The sequence below is a fragment of the Meles meles genome, chromosome 5 (genome assembly GCF_922984935.1).
Source record: "Meles meles chromosome 5, mMelMel3.1 paternal haplotype, whole genome shotgun sequence".
In the NCBI taxonomy this organism is placed as follows: domain Eukaryota; kingdom Metazoa; phylum Chordata; class Mammalia; order Carnivora; family Mustelidae; genus Meles; species Meles meles.
The window spans coordinates 67,269,850-67,290,397 of NC_060070.1; the positions used below are offsets into that span (position 1 = coordinate 67,269,850).

Sequence of the window (20,548 nt, forward strand, 5' to 3'; positions counted from 1 at the left end):
AAGTAGTACTCATCAAAATAAATCATAAACAGCTAGTTCATATATTCAGTAAATTAAATAATTGTTTTAAAGCATCTGTTCTTTTCCAGAACTAGTGAAATTCCCAAAACTATATCATTCTATATTAAAGATCTATATGAAAGATCATTAAAGAATCCTTCAAAAACAATTTAGGCCAAAAAACTCAACTCCATAATACATAGACTCACAGGACACTGCATTCTTTCACTGAGAACATTATGGAGAATGTTCTTGGACTCAAATGTCTGTTTAAAAATCTGGAGGAAAAAGGACACCTGACAATATGTATGGAAAAGACATCTCTCTTCCCATTTTTAGGTATTTTTGTATATTGTATCATTTGGTGTTTATGGATGGTTTACGAATTCAGATGTGTTTTATAAGTCTGTGGTAGAGAAGAATGAAAGAAGTCAAACAATTTCTACTTCTGGATTGATAACCAAATCAGTTTTTCTTTCAGCTCTGGCCCTCCATCTTCCTTGTAAGTATAATAATCAGATACCTTCATTTTAGGGAGTGATTGTGTACATGGATAGTTACCAGAGTGAATTTTTTTCACACTTGTAAAATTAATTCATTAATACAAGAGTCATTATAGAATATTGTTGGAAATCAATAATCAAGACACCAAAGCATTAGACAATACACCAAGACACAAAAATTGTTCTGTTATGTAGAACCCATTCTCTCTGTAGAATAAAATATAAGCTGAGAAAATCCTCACCAAACTCAAGGTATTGGTAACCTGCTGGTGTTCAAAAAGCTTTTCAAAAATTCAGTGTAAGTGAAAGAGCTGGACATGAAAAAATGGGAAACAGCATTTTCACTCATTAGTGACATACAACTGGGTAGTGATTGATAAAATTATGAAATCCTAAACAGGCATTCTTCCTGGTTTAGCACACAGAGCAGCACTAAGATAGTAAATAATGATTTGTAATGAAATTCTAGATCGCCTGCTGGAGGTAAATTATAAGGATGTTACCAATTATATTTATATAAGGTAAAATTTGCTAAGGCAACTGAACTCCTCTTTGCAAGTACTCAGTCTCTTAAGAAAGCTGAATTGGATCATTTTTGACAGCTCTCTGAGGCATCTGTTAGGAAAAATTGGAGGAGCTAATGAGGTGACCTAATCACAATGTTATGAATAGAAGTTACTCTGAATTGTTTGAATTAGTTTTCTTTCAAATTTCATTTTTGTTATCATTGCTCCACATGATTAAAATCCAGCCATTCATATTTTTCTAAGAATCGTTTATTAAAATAAAAATCAAAGAGAAGTGATAAGTTACCTAGATCTTTCCACCATTCACACCACTATAGTGAATACATATTTTACATATATACCTCAACAGACTATACACAACACACACATAAGTATATCTATATATATAATCAAACTATTCTTAAAACAACACTGTGAGGAATTATTACAACCAATATCAAATGAATGGAAACTGAACTACAGAACAGTTTGTGACTTCCTTCATATCACAACAGAGGTGAATGTCAGAGCCAAGACTAGATTTCAAGTTTCCTATCTTTCCTGAGAATTCTTTTCCTCAGTTCATATATCTGTGTTTTCCACAATTACTGGCCAGCTTATTTGTTAATGACCATGGCCACAAGAACACCTTTCTCTGATGCCAAACATCCCCACCCAATAGGAAATTCTCTTATCCTTTCTTTGCTAGGCCCAACAAGAGAAGAAAATGTGTTCCTGGTCTCTTGCGACTATTTCCTTAAACCCTGCCCCATGTGTAGTTTAGGGTCTACATATGTATTCTTTGCACTTGGATTTCATTTCTTTGTGGGTTACACAGGCTTTGGTGGGCTGACTGGAAATCAAACTGTCATAAATAATACAGCATCTAGGAGATGATTCTTTTCCAGTTCTAGACTTTTGTACCAAAACAAAAATCTTTGTCAATTGGAGTCGCCCATACTTTCATGAGAAGAAATCTGAGCTTGTGCAAAGCCAACTGAGTTCTCATTAGGGGCCATGCTTAAGTACGATTGTGCTAAAAGGAAAAAAAAAAATCTACGAGTAAACATGGAACGGCATATTTATACCACAGTTTCTTTGTGCTGCTCTCAAGTATGTATGGAAAATTCCTGTCATCAGGGTCCAAGCCGGAATCCTCAGCCCCTTGCCTCTAGAAATGTATAAAGAGGCTTTCATGTCGATAGAGTCTTCTGAAGCATGAGCTCTGGCAAGACTCCAGTAATATAGGCAGCACCATGTAAAAACCAGATGTGTATGCATTTGAATCATTTCCTGGCTCCTCCTCCTCTCCTGACCCTTGGATGCTGGTGGAAGGTTTAGTCCTCCACCCTCTTCCTATTTACGTTGTCTTTCTAGGTGATCTCATCTGGTGCCAAGGCTTTAAATAGCGTATGCACTGACAAATCTAGTTCAGTTCTGAACTCTTTCCTGAATACTGCATCTCAAACTGAATGGGTCCTGAACAGAATTCCTAACTTCTCTTTGTAATCCCCTTCCCCATCCTCATCCTCCCTCTATCTTCCCTATATTGTCAATGCTACCGGCAATGATGTGAGCTAAACATCTAGAAGGCATCAATCATTCTCAAATTTATTTTATTTAATGGTCATGTACACAACATACAAAGTACATACTCCTGAACCCACTCCTAAGTGTACGTGCACACACACACAATCTATCAGTACTATAACACAGGAATGATTGGAATCCTTCCCCAATTTTACAAATTAGAGAACAGTTTACTTGTCTGAAGTTACTCGTCCAAGGTTACAAATCTGATGGGAGACTGACCAGAATATGAGCCCAGGGACCCCATCCCCAGAGCCGGGGATCAAAAGCACTATGTATTGCTGTCTTTCCTTCACATTCGATCCACCATCCAGTCCCATATGTTCTACTGTCAGATGCTCAACGTCTGAACACTGATCACTACTCCACTGTCTCTGCTATGATCCAAGCCCCCCTCACCTCCCATCTGGCCTACTGTAGCCAGCAGCTGCCCATGATGGATACTGTACCCTGTGCTGAACAACCCATGCTCCCCACAGGAGCATAAATCAGTGGCTGTCCCTTCCCTGTCTACTTGGTTTCAGTGACTTCATTCACAGTGAGAGAGTAAGATTCAAACCATGCTCTGTAAAGGCCCTTGTAGTCTGGACCCTGCTTACTTAGGCCCACTATCTCTGTCCTTCCTTTCGTGTCATTTTGTTCCAGCAGCACTAGACTTTTCTGCCTTTACAACAGTGTAACTTGCTCCTTTCAAAGAGTTTTGCTCTTGCTCTTTCCTCTGCCTGGATGTCTCTTCTTCCGGGTCTTTCCATAGCTACATCTTCCTCATCATTTCAGACCCAGAGAAGACTCCATTGGCCTCCCAACATACATCCGTATCTCTGTGGCTGGCTAGCTGTCTCACTACCTTGCTTTATTTTCTTCATGGCATTTAGCCATGTCTGAAATTATCTGTTTTATATACTTGTTTACATGTTGACTGTCAGTCTTCCTCACTGGAATGCAAGCTCCGTGGGTAAGTAACTTTGTTTTTTCTACATTAATATCCCCAGTCCCTATACCACATTAGGTCCCCAAGTACCTGATGGTCGAATGAATGAATCAGGGTCTGTTGTTGAAAAGCTGTGACCTTAGACTAATTTTTTAACCAATGAAAGCCTGTGTTTGCTCCTGAAAAGGGGACAATTACACCTGTATGGAGATTTTTCTGAGGAGATTTGAGAGATTTAATCAGAAATTAAAATTTTCCTCAAAATGATAGTGCTTATCAATATACTATATCATAAATTTGTACTGATTAATAGTTTGCCATATGTACAAAAATTGAGAGTTTTGCAATCAAAAGAAGTCCGTATCTACCCCTGTTCTACAACAAAAGTCCAGGACAAGGAATTCTCAGCTATGTGCAACTTGAAACTCATCTTAGCCATAGGAAAAAATCTTCCCTGCCTGACACTCTTAAAAAAAAAAAATTGATATTTTGATATCAAACCTTTTTGGAGACAGATGACATAAGTTTAAGGCCCATTTCACAGTTAGAAAATAATTGAAATCATCTTGTTTACTCAAGTGTGCATGAATAACCAGGTCAAAATAATCAGGCTTGTAAATATTTGTTAATTTTAAATTAGCTCATTAAATTAGTTTACATATTAAATTAACTTCTTCAAATGTGAAGGAGAGATAGCACATTAAATCAGTTTAAATATTAATTTAAATATTCCCTTCTTTTGCATTTCTTTAAGGAAAAAACATTAAATATTTGTTCTGTTAAAAATGGAAAAACAACTCATGCCACATTTGAGGCAGTGGCAATTAAAAACTACATAACTACTATCTAGTTACTCAATAGTTTGTAACTCTTTGCTATTCCTCTATATAATGTGCTAAAGCTAAAAATGTCTCCTCAGTTTAAAAATTCATGGAGTAACACATGAAACTTATTCATTTGGCTTAAATATCAAGTAAATTTCCTTTATTTTAATTACCTGTGAGGTATGATATTATGAATGGAAAATAGTAACATTTCATAAAACTTACCTCTAATTAGTATGTTTTTAATTTATTATGTCTTAATATTTACTTAGTAGTACATTTGAAAATTATTGAGCATTGACTCTTTTTAAATTCCAATTTTTTCATCTTTATTTTGAAAAGAAAACATCACACAAGGTATGAAAATTAGAAATACACATTTGTTTGAAGAGAATACCAATAGAGGAGAATGTATCAAGTTCATTTTTCTTAACTTCTTAATATTTTTATTCTAAAAATATATATTCTCAAGCTCTTTGAAAATTGCTCATAAATACTGATTAGAGTCAAGGTTAAGAATGTGGTATATTTTGCACTTATTAGCTTTGACATCAAGTTGACCTGTGCTTCAAAGACATCCCAGCCCTGGCAAAACCTGCATAGAGTAGCACTAGGACAGCACAAACACTCAGGAAAGACAACAAACAGCCAGAGGCAATGGATAAACACAGAACATGAAAAATCTGGTTTTACATAAATAGGCCAGAGTTTAATTATAGCATAGCTAAGCTTATTCCCAGGAATATTTTGTTTGCAACTATTTAAATAATTAATTTGCTCATTCCATAGGACAAGCTAGTGTACTGAAAATAAATTTTTTTTAAAATTACAAAAAAAAAGGAGTGCACTTGAGAATCAGGTGCTGTATGTAAGTGTTGAATAACTTAAATTGTACACTTGAAACTAATATTGCACTGTATATTCACTAACTGGAATTTAAATAAAAACTTAAAAAAATAAATAAAAATAAAAATTTTTGAGTGTTTATAACACAAATGGAGTGTCATTTTCATTCAATGACATATTTGCTTATATGAAACTATAAACAATTAGGACAATTAGGACAATAAAGAAATTTGCTAATAGCTCATTGTAGTTCATTTATATCAGCTACTATCTAAAACATTAGCTGCCAGTCACAAAAACCATAAATCAAGAATTAAATAATACCTTTCTGTAGGTATCTTTAATTGGAAATGTGAGGTGCAGATAAAAATCTGTCTATTACAAATCGTTCTTAGACCCAAGATCTCATTAGGATATTAACAATCTTCTTGTCAAAGTACTATTGGCAAGTAATAACTATATAATAAGGTGATTACACTGTTGAGATTATAATTCTTGTTTTGTTTAACTTTTGCATAATGGTTATAATGACCATAGTGAAATTCGGCAGGTGAACACATACTAATTTTTATCTATTTAGTTCATGACTTTGATGAATACAACTTCTCATTTTTAAGTTTATTTCAAATATATGAGAAAAGACAATAAAATTTTTTTAAAAATGAGAATTTACTACTGGTGCATATAATGACACATCAATTATCCTTAATACTTTCTTCCCTTTCCCTCTTTTCACAGCCATTAAAGAAAATAATGAACAGTAAATTAAAAAAAAAAAAACAAACAACAACAACAAAAACAGAGTTACACAGTACTTATTTTGTGCCAGCCACTGTTTCAAGTATGTCATATATATTCATTCAACACAAAATGATATTAAGACAATAAAGTTTATTACTGACACTGGTAACATGAAAGAAGCAAGTGTAAATCTTATCTGGGGAAAGATAACATCACACCAGGCATTGAGCTATCCCATATTTTTTACATACAATGTCCAGTACTCCATCAAAAAGAATCAGGCATATGAAAGGCAAGACAATTTGATCCAATCAGGAGCAATAGCAGATAATACATATAGACACTCAAAATATATAAATAAAACAGTTACAAAGACTTTAAAATAGTATGTAGAATATAGTCAAGGATATAAAAGACAAGATTAAGAATTTTGAAAGAGATCTAGAAACTACAAAAAAGAATGCTAGAATTCTAGAATGGAAAAATGTCATAACAGAAGTTGTCAACTTATTTAATGGATTAAGTGAGAGAATGGATACAGCTGAAGAAAGAATTAGGAAAATAAAATACTGGTCAAAAGAAAATGTCCAAAATGAAGAACAAAGAGACCAAAGGTGAACAATGGGGGTAGAAGTATTCAAAGATAAGTATATATGTAATTGGGGTCCCATTGAGAATAGTGTGAGAGAATGGGGCAGAAGCAATGTTGAAAAAGAAAATGAATGGTAATTTTCCAAAATTGCTGAAAGATATCAAGATGCACACTTAAGAAATCATATAAACCCTCACAGGAATAAATGCAAAGAGATTCACAACAAACCAATAATGGTAACACTATTGGAAATTGAAGGTACAAAGAACTACAAATCGTCAAGAAAATTTTTGTAAAAAGGAGAGATTGTTTTTAAATGCTGTTTTCTGACACCAAAGCCCCCCCCCCAAAAAAACCAGTGAAAGTTGTAAAGCAATATAATAATGTCTTGAAGTGAGGAAAGAAAACTACCAATCTAGAATTTTGTTCCCAGGAAACATTCACATTTTAAAAGGGCAAAATAAAGTCATTTCAGACAAAGAAAACCTAAACCAAATTATCACTAGACTAAAAGAAGTCCTATATGTAATCACAGAGATGCAGGAAGTAATGAAGTGTATATATGACTGTATAAAAACATAATAATGTATTTATTTTGGGACTTAAATTATATAAAATTAAATACCTGAAAACAGCATATAATTCAGGAGAGGTATAAAAATAGTTAAGACATTCATTCTAAGGTTCTCAATTTCCCATACAGTGATAAAAGTACTAATTTGCTTCATACTTTGATTAGGTCAAACATACATTCTGTAACTTCAGTAGTAACCAGTAAAACATGCGAAAGAATTTAAAAATAACAAGCTAATGGGAAAGGAAAATGTAATGACAAATATACTCAACCCAAAAGATGACTAGCAATGAGATAAAAGGAAATCTAAAACAGGAAAACAAATGGAATGTAGATAGTAAGTCAGCACTTAAATTCAAAAATATCACTATTACATTAAATATAAAAGGGCTAAAAACTCCTCTGAAAAGACATATATAACCAGACTGAATGATAAAACAATACATCCACTATAAAGAGACAAATCTAAAGCATAAATATACAGAAAATTTAAAACTAAAAGAATGAAAAATGGGTCACACATAAAGCATTGACGGACGAAAAAAAAAAGGATATTTCATTATATGAGAAGTTTCATTTCACCAGGAAGATATAATTTGTCTAAATGAAGTATTTATCTCCTCTTTCCATTATCATTCCATCCCCTTAAGGAATCTTTTTAGCTTCTCTTTCCAACACTGTATATTTGTTAGTGAGTCTTTTTGGAAGGACATAAACTATTACGATATATAAGAATGTTCTGCTTCCCAAGAACCAATTATCACTCCACAGTGAAGATATGATTTAACAGCACACCATTAAAATATTAGTTTATTAGCTTATATAAAAATGCTGATATTCAGATATTTAATCCATAAAAATGGCAATTTCACATTGCTAACACAATATATAAAGTAAAAGATGGCAGGATTAAAAGGAAAACTAGACAAATCCACAATTATCTGGAGTTGTTAACATACCTCTTTCAGTAATTAGAGGAAGAAAAAAAATCAGTAAAGATGTGGAAGATCTGAATAATGCAATTACTGAATTTTCTAACTGGCATATATAAAGCACTGTACCTAACAACCACAGAATAAACATTCGTTTCAAGTGCACGTGAAATGTTTACAAAAGTTGACCATATGCTGGGTCACACATACAAGCTGCAACAAATTTCAAAGACCTCAATCATACACAGTATGATCTATGATCACAGTAGAATTATACTAAGAAACAATGACAAAAAGATAACTAGGAGATCTCAATATACTTGAAAATTAATAAATGCATTTTTAAATAATCTGTGGGTCCAAAAAGAAATTACAAATGAAATTATTTTGAACAAACTCATAATGGAAGCACTAAATTTTGGGACACAGCTCCAACTGTTAGAGGAAAATCGGTTGCTTTAAATGTATATATTCAAAAAGAAGAAAGTCTGAAAAGTAAATGAGCCAAAAACAACAACAACAACAACAACAACAACAACAAAACCATTTGGGAAAACAGAAAAAAAAAAAAAACTCAGCAAATAAGCCTAAAGGAAGGAAAAAGAAGGAAATAATAAAGAATTGAAATTAAAAATAGACAACAAACATAGATAAATGAAGAGGATTTTAAAAAAACAAAACTTATTTACTTGAAATAGCTAATTGATCTTTACAAAACCACAGGGAAAAAAGGAAAAACAGGAATAGCATAATAAATTAATAGCAAGAATAAAAAGTAAGACTAATATTAAAACAGGGTATTACAAACAACATCATGCTAGTCACAAAATTTAGACAAAATAGCTAAGACCAAGAAATACACAACTTACCAAAACTGGAAATAAAAGTAGAAAATCTGAATAGCCTATAAAAATTAGTGGAATGAAAACTATAACTATAAAATTGCCTATAAAATATTCCAGCACCAGATGGATTTATTTATAAATTTTAACAAATATTTAAGGAAAAAAATTACACAAATTTATATAAATTCCCCCAAAATATTTTTAAAAGAATAATTTTTCTAATTTTATGAGGTCTGTGGAACCTGATAGGGTTGTTACCAGAAAGGATCATTTTAGGCTAATCTTTTTCATCAACACAGTTTCAAAATCCTGAAAATTATTAGCAGTCCAGAAACAAGGTAATGAGGAATTTAGGGGGGGAAAAAAAGCACAACATATCATGACTAAATTGCAATTATTTTAGGACTTCAAGTTTGATTTGACATTGTAAAATCAACCACCATCACAATAGAATGATACAGAAAAATCATATGATGGGTATCAAAAAAAATTTGATAAGTATTCATTCATAAAAACTAGCAAACTGGAATATAAATGAACTACCAAATATTATAAAGAATACCATACTAAGTGTAAAAAAAATATTGAAAGCTCTCTTGAGATGTGAAACAATCAATTTACCCACTGTTACCATCTTCTGCAATTTACTGACAATTCTAGCTAGTACAATAAGACAAAGTTCAGTATGGAAAAAGAAGATATATAACTGTCAATATTTTGAGATAGTAAGATTGTCTACCTAGAAAATGAAAGAAATCTACAGAATATAGTATTAGAATTCATAAGTGAGTTTAGCAATGTTGTTGATAAATTGATATAGAAAAATCTGGTTTTCTATGTATAAGCAACAAAAGTTAAAATTGAAATAGAAGAGATAGCATTCTGAATAATATCAAAATATGTAGCAAGAAATGTGTAAAATGGCCACGAAACAAGCTAGAAGAATTGAGAGAATTTAATAGAGACCAAAATAAATGGAGGGATATACTATGTTATAAATTTGAAGAGTCAGGAAAGTTGTCAGTCTTTCCAAACTGATCAATATCCTAACAGTGTTTTGTTTTGCAGGGAGGAAACTTAAGTTAATTCTATAATTTATATGGAACCAAGAATGACCAAAATAATCCTGAAGAGGAAAACAGAAGATTTTACCAAGGGGAGAAAATATATATAATATATATAGCACTCAAAGGTATTAAAATATATAAAGAATTCTTATAAATTAATATCTAAATGACTTGTTTAAAAATTTGACAGAGGATGTTTACCTGATCTATACAAGTGAAAAATGCTCCAATTTATTAATAATCAGGAAAATGCAAATTAAAACCATGATAAGCTATAATTACATACCTACTAAATGCTAATAAGTAAGGTTAATGGGGAAGTGATCTATTATATGGGGTTGGTAAGAATGTACATTATTTGAACCACTTTGAGCAATTTTTTGAATTTTCTACTAAGGTTGAACATTAACATTCTCTGTTGGCCAGCAACTTATTCCTAAGTATACGTTCAACAGAAATACAGGTACATGTGCACCAAAAATGGGTAACAAGAATACTCAGGCCAGTATTTTTTATAATATTAAAAAACTAGACGCACACAAATGTTTTTCCATAGCAGAATGAGCAAACAAATTCTTGCGTATTCAAATAATTAAACACTATGGAATAATGAAAATAAACAAAATACAACTGAATGAGTCTTACCCTGTAAGGCAAATGGCAGAATGGAGGAGGCATGATGGATTCCTGAGGTGGCAATAATGTAATAATGTTCAGGTTCTTGGCTTGGGTCATGATTGTACAGGTTCACTTATAATAAGTGAATTGTTATGTTCGTTTATATGATGGGTATTTTTCTGTATATGCATTATTGTTTAATATAGAAAATTTTAAAAATTAAAAAACTATATTTCTCTTAAATGTTTAAAGCACCCAGCAGCACTATACACAAAACAGCTACAACTTCATGAAATAATTTTTATAGTTTGTAAGAAAATAGTACCAACTCTTAACACACATGATGCTTACTGTCTTTTACACAGTGTTCTAAGTATTTTACAGGTAAAAGACATTTGATCTTCTCAACAATCTTATGAGACAACTACTATAAACTCTTATTTTAGAGTAAGTCCAGTGAAGCCCAAAGAGATTAAGTAACTTTCTCGAGATCATATTGCTAATAAGCGAACCACAATGAATGGCGCCAGATTCTGCACCATTCACCATTACACTATACTGCCTCTGACAGCCAAAATTCCAAAGTTTAAAGTGTCAGATTCATCCATTGTGAATCCATTTAAAATGAAATAGTGTTTTTCCTTCATATATTGGAATATCCTATAAATAAATATACCAAGTAGATTACTTTAACATTTGAAACAGATACTTTTATGTTTCACATAATTTTTTTCAATTCATGCTTAGAATGATTAAAAATGAACTTGAAACATAAAGCATTTTAAAGATATAAAAGCAATAAAAATTTGTCATAAAAAAGCTGGGGTTGTATACCAATTCTATCGGCTATAACTTCTGTGAACCTCAATTTTCTTGCCATTAAAATAGGCATAACTAATCTTTTCCTAATAGGAATCTTTCAAGAATGAGGTGACTTGACATTTCTGCTATGAATTGAGTGATTAATTACACATGAAAGTCAATTCATCTGTGCATTAAGTCCTAGAAATTTTAGAACCTAAAGTTACTTCACTTGAAATTTACATTTCAGGGGCACCTGGATGGCTCAGTCTGTTAAGCATCTGCCTTCAGCTCAGGTCATGATCTCAAAGTCCTGGGATCAAGTCCCCTGTCAGGCTCCCGTGGGCAGGCTCTCCCTGCCCTCTCCATGTCAGGTTCCTGTTTCTCCCTCTCCTCATGCTCTCCTACTCTTATAAATAAATAAATAAATAAATAAATAAATAAATAAATAAATAAATATTTACATTGCAGACATACAAAAGTCAAAAACTCTAAATAACTTGCTGAAAGTATTACTCTCAGAAAGACTACCAATTGGAACTTAAACTCAAGGCTTTAGATTACAAGTTTAGTGCCCCTTGTAAAAGTCTGAACCTTGGGGCGCCTGGGTGGCTTAGTCGTTAAGCGTCTGCCTTTGGCTCACGTCATGATCCTGGGATTCAGCAGCATTGGGTTCCCTGCTTCACGGGAAGCCTGTCTCTCCCTCTCCCATTCCCCCTGCTTGTGTTGCCTCTCTCACTGTCTCTCTTTGTCAAATAAGTAAATAAAATATTTAAAAAAAAAATTTGAACCTCATTTTTTTCTTCCTGCTTTCCCTTCTCTTCCACAACATAACATACAAACTGAATTTTTTTAAAAAAAATTATAATTATTATCATTTAATTTAGTAAATGCATTTATTTCTTCTGTTAAAGAATTACAATAAAGGAGGCATTTTTGGTAGGGTATATTCTCCAAATCACTGTCTTCTTGACATGAATTACCACATAAAAAGCTTTTATATAAATTTGTCTTCAAGTTTGAGAAAGTCCTTGCCTTTAATCTCTCTCTCATGCACTCACACGTAAACACTTGGGGCAATATATTAATTTAAAAAAGAGGACAATATTTATCAATTATTATATTTATAAGTCAATGAATTATTTTATGTGATTAATGATTTTTTAAATAATTAAAATAGATTTATGAAGACAAGTTTAGAATGTTGGCTCTGGTCATTCAAAACCTGCAATCAAACAAATTCGTATCTGTTTTATGTTTATCCTTTTCATTTTATTTTTACTTAAAGATTACTCTTTATTCCAAATGTAATAGTAAAGTCTAGAAAAATATAAAATAAAAATTACTGAATAACAAAAATGACTAATATTTACATTTTCCCAATCAAATTAAAAACCAAATTGAACATGTTTTCATTTAGTTGAAAAAGCAAGAACACTATCTTAAAGACATACAAATATGCTATATTTCTATTTCATGGAAAACAACTTTTTTCTTAAATTTAATGACCTTTTCTAAATCAAGGCAGTCTTTAGACCTTTGTATTACTGCAGCATCTCCTTTTTATGAGAATGCTTCTACACTTTTGTGAATGACTGAGTTCTTTCATCTGACCAGACACAGCTGGCAAGTGGCATAATGAGAAAGGGAAATGAAAGTCTTTTTTTTTTCTCCTGGAAAACCAAAAAATATATAAATCATATTCAAACTGAAATGTTAGTTGCTTGTATTGCAACAAATGACACATCTTAATACAAATAAGTGTTTTCTACTGTTTTGTGAATACATGATATTATAGCAGATTTTAATTTTAAAGGTCTATCAATGACGTGTGGTTTCCCTAAATACTATTTGGATGAATACAAATTTTGTGTATTCAATTAATTCAAAAAACTAAACCAAACTGACCAATTCTAAAGCAGAAAATTTAGATAAAACTTTCAAAACAATAAATATGTACAGTAAAATATGTATATTCAGTTTATGGAGAAAAATCTCAAATAGTTGGGCATACAATGGACCAAAAATTTTTCTTAGACATGTGTAAAAGCTAGAAGGAACTTTGACCTTCACTAAGCCCCTTATTTTGTCCAGGAGGAAACTGGTGTTCAGAGTGATGATTGGCCCAAAGTTACTCAAGCAGGAGTGGTTCCTTGCTGGTCATACTGTGCTCCTTCACCCTGTCAATGACACATGGGAAGAACTCAACAGGATTTAAGGAAGAAGCAAATGAGGCAATTTAAAAAACAAAAGAGAACTCTTCTTTTACTTTCTATTTTTTTCTCAACTTTAAATATCATGCAATAATAAATAAATATTTTTCATTTCCCCCACTATAGATGTAATAAACTTGTGGGGAGAAAAGCTGAACAGTTCTAAAGTATACACATGAAAAGTAAGTCTTGCTCCCCATCCTCTACTCCGAGTTCTCCCAGAGATGTCCATTGTTTAAGATTTTTATTGGAATTTCCAGAAAATTTCTATCAGTGTGTATGAATGTGTATACATAGTTGTGGAAATGTTTAGCCTTTTTTTTTCCTTAATATGTCTTAAAAATCATTCCATATTTGTGCTTGCGGATCTAGCACATTCTTTTAAATAACTATATGTTTTTTAATTGTACATATTTAAAGTAACATTTTCAACAACTCACCTATTATTGGATTCAGGAAGCTTCTGGGTTTTTTTTTTATATTACAGAATATAAAATGAATATAATTTGATATATTCTTAGACTAAGGTCAACGAATATGTAAGTCATTGACTGACTATTTGATATCTTTTGATACCAAGTCAGACCAAATCAGGCATATGTTAACCTCCTTACGTCTATACCTGGACCTAAGGAAAGAGCCCTAAACCCAGACTGGCCCTAGACCTGACCTCCAATTGCAGGAGAAGAGAGGCATATTCCTAGAACTCAGAACTCTTAAATATACTTTATTTAAGTCATGTATAAGTCCCCTTTTTGAACAGAATCTTTACTTTGTATGTCTGAAGCAGTGAGCTGGTAATGAAAATTTTCATCGTGTTAAAAAGATATTTTATGTATTTCTTATTTATATGTTAATTATGACAATGTAAAACACAAAAGGTCTTAATAAGAAAACAATCTGGAATTTTAATAAAAAAATCTTAGGTGAATTTACCAACTACTAGAAAAGGAAAAACTAAAACAAACATTACTCCAAATTTTACTAAGGGAAACTCCATCAACATCTCATTATCAATCTTAATTTTTCCATCTTCTCCTTACAAATGTAAGAAAGGGAGGAGACAAGGAAGGGAGGGAAGGAGGGAGGTTAAATGTATGACATAAACTTTCTTTACTGGCATATTGGCTAAGGTTATTATTTCCTACTTCTATACTACATGCAAATAGATGTATAAAGCAGCCATGAAAGGATTTAGATTTTCAAAATATTGGTGTATTTATACAGTAGTACATTAAAACCTGCATATTATTTAATAAGTTCCTGTGTGTTTAGTGTTGAGTTATTTTTAGGTTTATCTGAAACTACAAACCTTGCTCCCTGTTCTCCATGCTTGAGCTGGTAACTGTAAACTGTCACATAGAGGAGATGCCAGGATGAATGTTCTGACCCAATCTGACTGGTGAGATCTGACTGGATCTCACTAGTGTGTCTGGATTAGGGGAACTGAACTACATCAAATCCCACCACTAGGATGAGGCAGTAACCCTGGACCATCAGGGCAAAGTTCTCAGAGCAGGTACTCAGTGAACAACCAATTCACCAAAGAAAATGTTCTTTGTCTGAAGATTCCTCCAATTGGATTATCCACATGTTTTCAGTTATGCTAAAGAAACCAGAATTGGGTTAAGGAGATATTAAACTAAATAATATAGAAAATCACAATAGTGATTGGCACTCAGGAGAAAGATTCTTGTCATGTAATGTTATACTACCCAGCTACAATGAACACAGAGCACGTCCCTTACTGTATGAAGGAGTGTTGCCGCCATGGAGCAGCCCATCAGCCTCGCACAAGAGAACCGGGGCAAGTCTGGGTGATGGTCTCTGGGGAGCAATATTCTTCCTGAGGAGAAATTCTCCAAAACCTAGGACCTTGTTTGACTTTTGTTTTTCTTTGGCAAAGAGAGTATTTTGGAGGTGAAATTATGTGAATTTGGAAAACTGAACAAAGGCAAAGTAGAAAGGGAAGTGGTAGAAATAAAGGATGGGAGAGATGGAAGAATAAAAAACAAATGGATGCGAAGAAGTCATACTAATCTTGTCAGATTTGGGAAGGAAAAAGGCATTCTACAAATATTCCAATGGCTGCATTTAAAGATGAGGAAACTGAGGCCCCCCAAATTTAAGAAATGTGCCCTAACTCACATGGGTCATCTCCGGAAGTTCCAAGCCGCTAGGTAAGCTTCCCTAACACTGAGGGCATTTCCCAGAACACCACCACATTGCATCAATACTCAAGCCCATTGCAGCTTGTGACCATTCCTTGCTTGTACCAAATGGCTGCTGGCATCTGGGGCTGCTGTTAAAGTTCTCGAAGGACTCCTACTTTCTATGACTCCTTGGGGTTCCAAGTTCAAACGATGATAGAGAAGACACCATCATCACCATTGATTTAGTTGACTGACTTAATTCACCATCTCCATCCTGTGCAGTAACTTAATTCAGCCCCTGGAGAAAACTTCAGCTGTCTTCAATATTATATTTTTGTATTTTTTTAATAGCACCATTATATATGTTATTTTAGAAGAATGGCAATGCCTTTAATTGACCATATTAAAGATCACCATAATAGAAATAAATACATAGATAGAAAATTGAGTTTTCTTCTTAAATTCCAATTGGCATAGTTTCACCTCTTCAGTTTCATTTTTCCCATCACTACCTCCCTCCAAACTCTGCTTTGTTCTTCCATTTCTCTGTAAAGATGCCGCTATTCGTTTATATGTTTATCCAGAATTTAAATTTCCCAAAGGTGGAAATCATTGCGTATCTATCTTTATATTCATTCATGGCACATGTTGAAAATACACAGTGATGTTTTTTGAATAAAGGTTTGATGTTTTCACATTTATATACATATAAATGGAATTATTTTAAAAAGTCTAAATTAAGAATACTATAAAAAGTTTCAGATAAAAAGTACTGTTAGAAACACAATACAATCAGTTTCCTTTATAGATAATGAAACTGAAGTCAAGAGTGAGCAAGTAGCTCAGTCACCCAGCTAGTTAGAGCCTGAAGATAATGCCCATTCTGGTCTCCTGTCTCTGCCTCCTATTTTTGTTGTTGTTGTCATTGTTTGTTTGTTTGGTTTTTTTTTTAGTGTGTTCCATGCAGTCACTTTCTAATAAGTACAAATGAAATGATTTGGGTCCTAAATGATTCTTGGAAAAGTATAAATACCTTTGTTATACTTTGACACGCTTCACTCTCTGCGTTCAAATCGCTAAGTGCTTGTATATAGTAGATATTCAGTCAGTTTGGGTTTCTACATCCCTTTTTCCCTTCTCTCCCCCATTTTCCATATCAATCATTTCAAAAATTGCTAATACACCAAGTATGCACTATCTCACGCATCAAAGTTAGTACGTCCACGAAGTCACCCAAGATACTCCTGGAAGCCAACGGTACAGATCACAAGGCTGCTCTCATGTGAATGATGGAAGTGCTCTCCAAGGCACATCGTTGGGAGAAATGCAGGTGCCACCACGAGGAAGAACTATTAGAGAGGACCTTATTACATCTCCAAATGCCAAATCCCTTCTTCCTCAGCCAGATGTACCTCTTAGAGGAGAGTTTCCTACTTGTCTCTAGGCTACTTTTGGGAGACACGTGCAAAGTAGCACATGTGTGTTCACCATAAGATGGTGGATTTTGGGAATAAGACATTCTGTATATCCAGGGTCCCCGGTAAGTGACCTACTTTCCCCAGTAAGATGTCCCCCAAAAGTAAGTGTGAGTTGAACCACTTAGACTACCTGTTAGCTTTTACATTTAGATGTTCAGAAGTCTATCCTAATTTTTAATTTTGGTAGTTCTCTTTAATATAATGAAGACCTCTTCATCTTGCTTGAGATTAGTCTAGGGCTTAAAAAAATTCCTTCCAACACTCTGTTCTGTGAGTTGACAAGCAGCTTCCTCCGTGATTTGAGCCTCTCTAACAACCTTGGACTTTGGAAGATTAATTACTAGGCAGATGCATTTTCAAGGTGGTTCATTCCCACTTTGAGGAAACTTGGTCATTTTACTTTTGCATCTGTTTGGAGTAGGATGTCCTTTGGCTGAAAATAACACAAGTCAATGCTGAATATGCCCTCCTCTGTACTACTGATGTGCTGATTTCTAGATTACATTTTAGGCCTGACTGACACCCAAAACATTTTTCAAAGACAGTAAAAAATGCCATACTTTAGAATCATTTAAATAATTCACAATATATGAAGGGTAGTAAGTGCTCAACAAGTATTTTAACTAGGTATTTATTGAGAACTGACAATAAACAGCTTTGTGATGAACACTGTGTAAAGCACCAAAAGGTGTACTGGTATAATGATTTTCCGTAAGTCGATGTCTGTTCCTGACACATCTTGGATTTTTCCACCCTTACCCTAAGTAACTTGATTCAAAAAAGGATTTCTGCCAGCTAATTTGCTGACTTAGAGTCACCACTGATTTTTGTCTCCTTTTGTTCAACTGAGTCAGTACAGTCTGAAATTGGACAGCTATGGTATCAAGTAAAAATCCTTACAAAGAGGGTACAATCTTTGGAATTGCAACTAGTTAACTTTGAGCTTCTACTTGCGACAAAAAGCAACTTCATTTTATTGGAGAAAATGTCAATCAAGACGCTACTACTGACACCCATCTTTGTTTCCCCAGCCGGTAATACAAGATAAAGCAGAGGAAATGGAGGAACAGCATTTGCAACACACAAAGTCCTTGTTTTCCCACTAGGCGCTGGAGAAAAGCAATTGTCCATTCACAGCACATCCTCTGCATTTCGGAGCTAATATTTTCACAGTTCTAACTTAGTACATTACAGTCTCATGCAGTTAATTTTGTTAGCCCTTTGAAATGCACTATGTCTTTGATATCTTGCTTAATATTTCTAACATGACCCAGTTTTTAAAATTTCTGTTTCTCGAGGTAGAGAATAGAAATCTTTAAAAAAAAAAAATCAAGTAAGAAATTTTGGAAACAGAGTCATGGTTTTGAATAATCCTGTTTTACTTGCTATTGCATAACTTTGAGAAGGCTAATAAGGAAATCCAGGTTAACCATATGTTACTGGAATTGCTTTGACAAAAACGGACTCTTTGCACAGAAATGATTTTTAGCAGGGGTCCCCCTCAACGCATAATAATAACAACGTGTCATTGAAAACAACATTAGCACTGTGTTATTTGCCCTGCTTCCTGCAGCAGTTAGTGTGTTTACTGTCTATGCCTGCCTTCTGGTGCAAAGAGGTTTACTCGAACAGTCACTCTGCCCAAAGCCCATGAAGAACAGAATCTACGGATGATTAATTAGATCCCTGGCTCAATCAGTGAGGACCCTAATTAAATATCTCACTCTGCTTTCAACTCTTGTAGGAAAAGAAAATTAGCAAATTCAGAGGGTTAATAAAGAACTTTTTAGCTTCCTTTATAAAAAGTAAGATCTAAACCATGGGTCATCTAACTCAGCGCCTGCACCTCTTCTGCCGACTTCCAAATCCAGAATATTTTTTAAAATGCAACAAGGTGATGAAGTGCATTTTCCTCAAGAATTCATTTTTCTGACATACCTTCTACAAGTTTTTCTACCTTCAGCCCTATTACCTATTAGTTTATTCCTACTAATTTCTTCTTCTTGAAGTCTGCTATCAACCAACATGACAAACTCAAGAAAAAAAAAAAAAAAAAACCAAACCCTAATTTTCTTTTTCCCTGTCCTGCAGTCCTCACCAATCTCTGTACCAATATTTTCCTGTTCTGTCTCCACCGAAAAGAAAAATGACCCAACTCTAAGATTTATGTTGAAGAAGAAGTATTGCATTCATTACAAAAGAAGGGAAAAAAGAGTCCTCCTCCATGGGGGCTCAAAGTGCAATGAAAATCCAGGAGTCTCGCATTTAGGCTGGTTGGAATGAAAGGGTTAATTCAGGGTAAGTGGTAATGTTTAGTCCGTTCGCCTAGAAAAAGGAAGGAAATTCAAAAGCTGGTTGCTGTAGTAACAATCACAGACCTATATATATATATATATATATATATATATATATATATACAGGTTCATTTTAAATAAAACTCCTGCCATCTCTCTGTGATTCTGTTCTCTCAAGAAAAATGAGCTTGCCGCTTAAATTTGTTGTACCTACCTCAACCATTAAACAAGACATTTAACCATAGTGGCAGTTCTGTGACCTTTGAATGCCGTGAAATCTCTGAGCGGTGCTGCTTGTTCATGAAGACTTGTGCTGCAGAATCCAGCAACTTCATCCAGGATTAGGAATATAATTAAGTAAAAACAAGGAAAAAAAAAAAACACAAAAGCACGTAGAGAAATCGAGAGAGAAAGAAGGTAGAAAGAGAGATTGTCTCTGGGTGAGTACACGACTTTTCTCCCAGGCAAGTGCTGGGACAGAGCCGAGCCTGCTGCAGTGCCCAGACCCACGACTGGCTGGGGGAGCAGGCAGGCAGCCGGCCTGCTAGGCTGGGAGGTGCTGTCAGTTGCCACAGGCGAGGAAAAGCAGAGACCAATCGGCTTCAACTCTGGCGGCTCACTGGAGTGGAGCCTTTTCTGTTTATGTTTCCTCATTTCAAGAGTGACGTCAAAGGGTTTAGTTTTTCCTCTGCATGTGCTATTAATTTTAAAGTACTGTACTATGGGAAGAATGTGTGTGTGCCTGTGGTTAGTCTGGGCACCCCACTCTCAGGAGAACCCAAGAAACATTTCCTATATTCAGGAATGGATTTTAAAAATTTACAATACCTTGTGGCTGGGTGTATCAAAAACAAAAACGAAAAATAGACAAAAAACCTTCAGCTAAATAATAGTGGCAAGATTTATATACTCTTTTTCCAAATGTAAGTTGTGTACATATGCCCACTTGACAGCTGTTGCTTATTTCAAAACGAACTCTTTGTCAGCCTTACCTAAAAATGAATTGTCAGTTAATCTTTATAGTCATGGATGCAGAGTTC

At 33.9% G+C, this 20,548-nt stretch overlaps 1 protein-coding gene across 1 annotated transcript in view; it reads right to left on the reverse strand.

Moving 5' to 3' along the window:
- The window catches only part of PDE7B (phosphodiesterase 7B), a 324,027-nt gene extending 304,024 nt beyond the window's left edge, over window positions 1-20,003 (reverse strand). The window contains exon 1 of the mRNA XM_046006469.1: window positions 19,723-20,003. Coding sequence (XP_045862425.1) covers window positions 19,723-19,743 — 21 coding nt within the window. The 5' untranslated portion in view covers window positions 19,744-20,003. The remainder of the gene's footprint in view (window positions 1-19,722) is intronic.
- Between the last annotated feature and the right edge of the window lie 545 nt (window positions 20,004-20,548).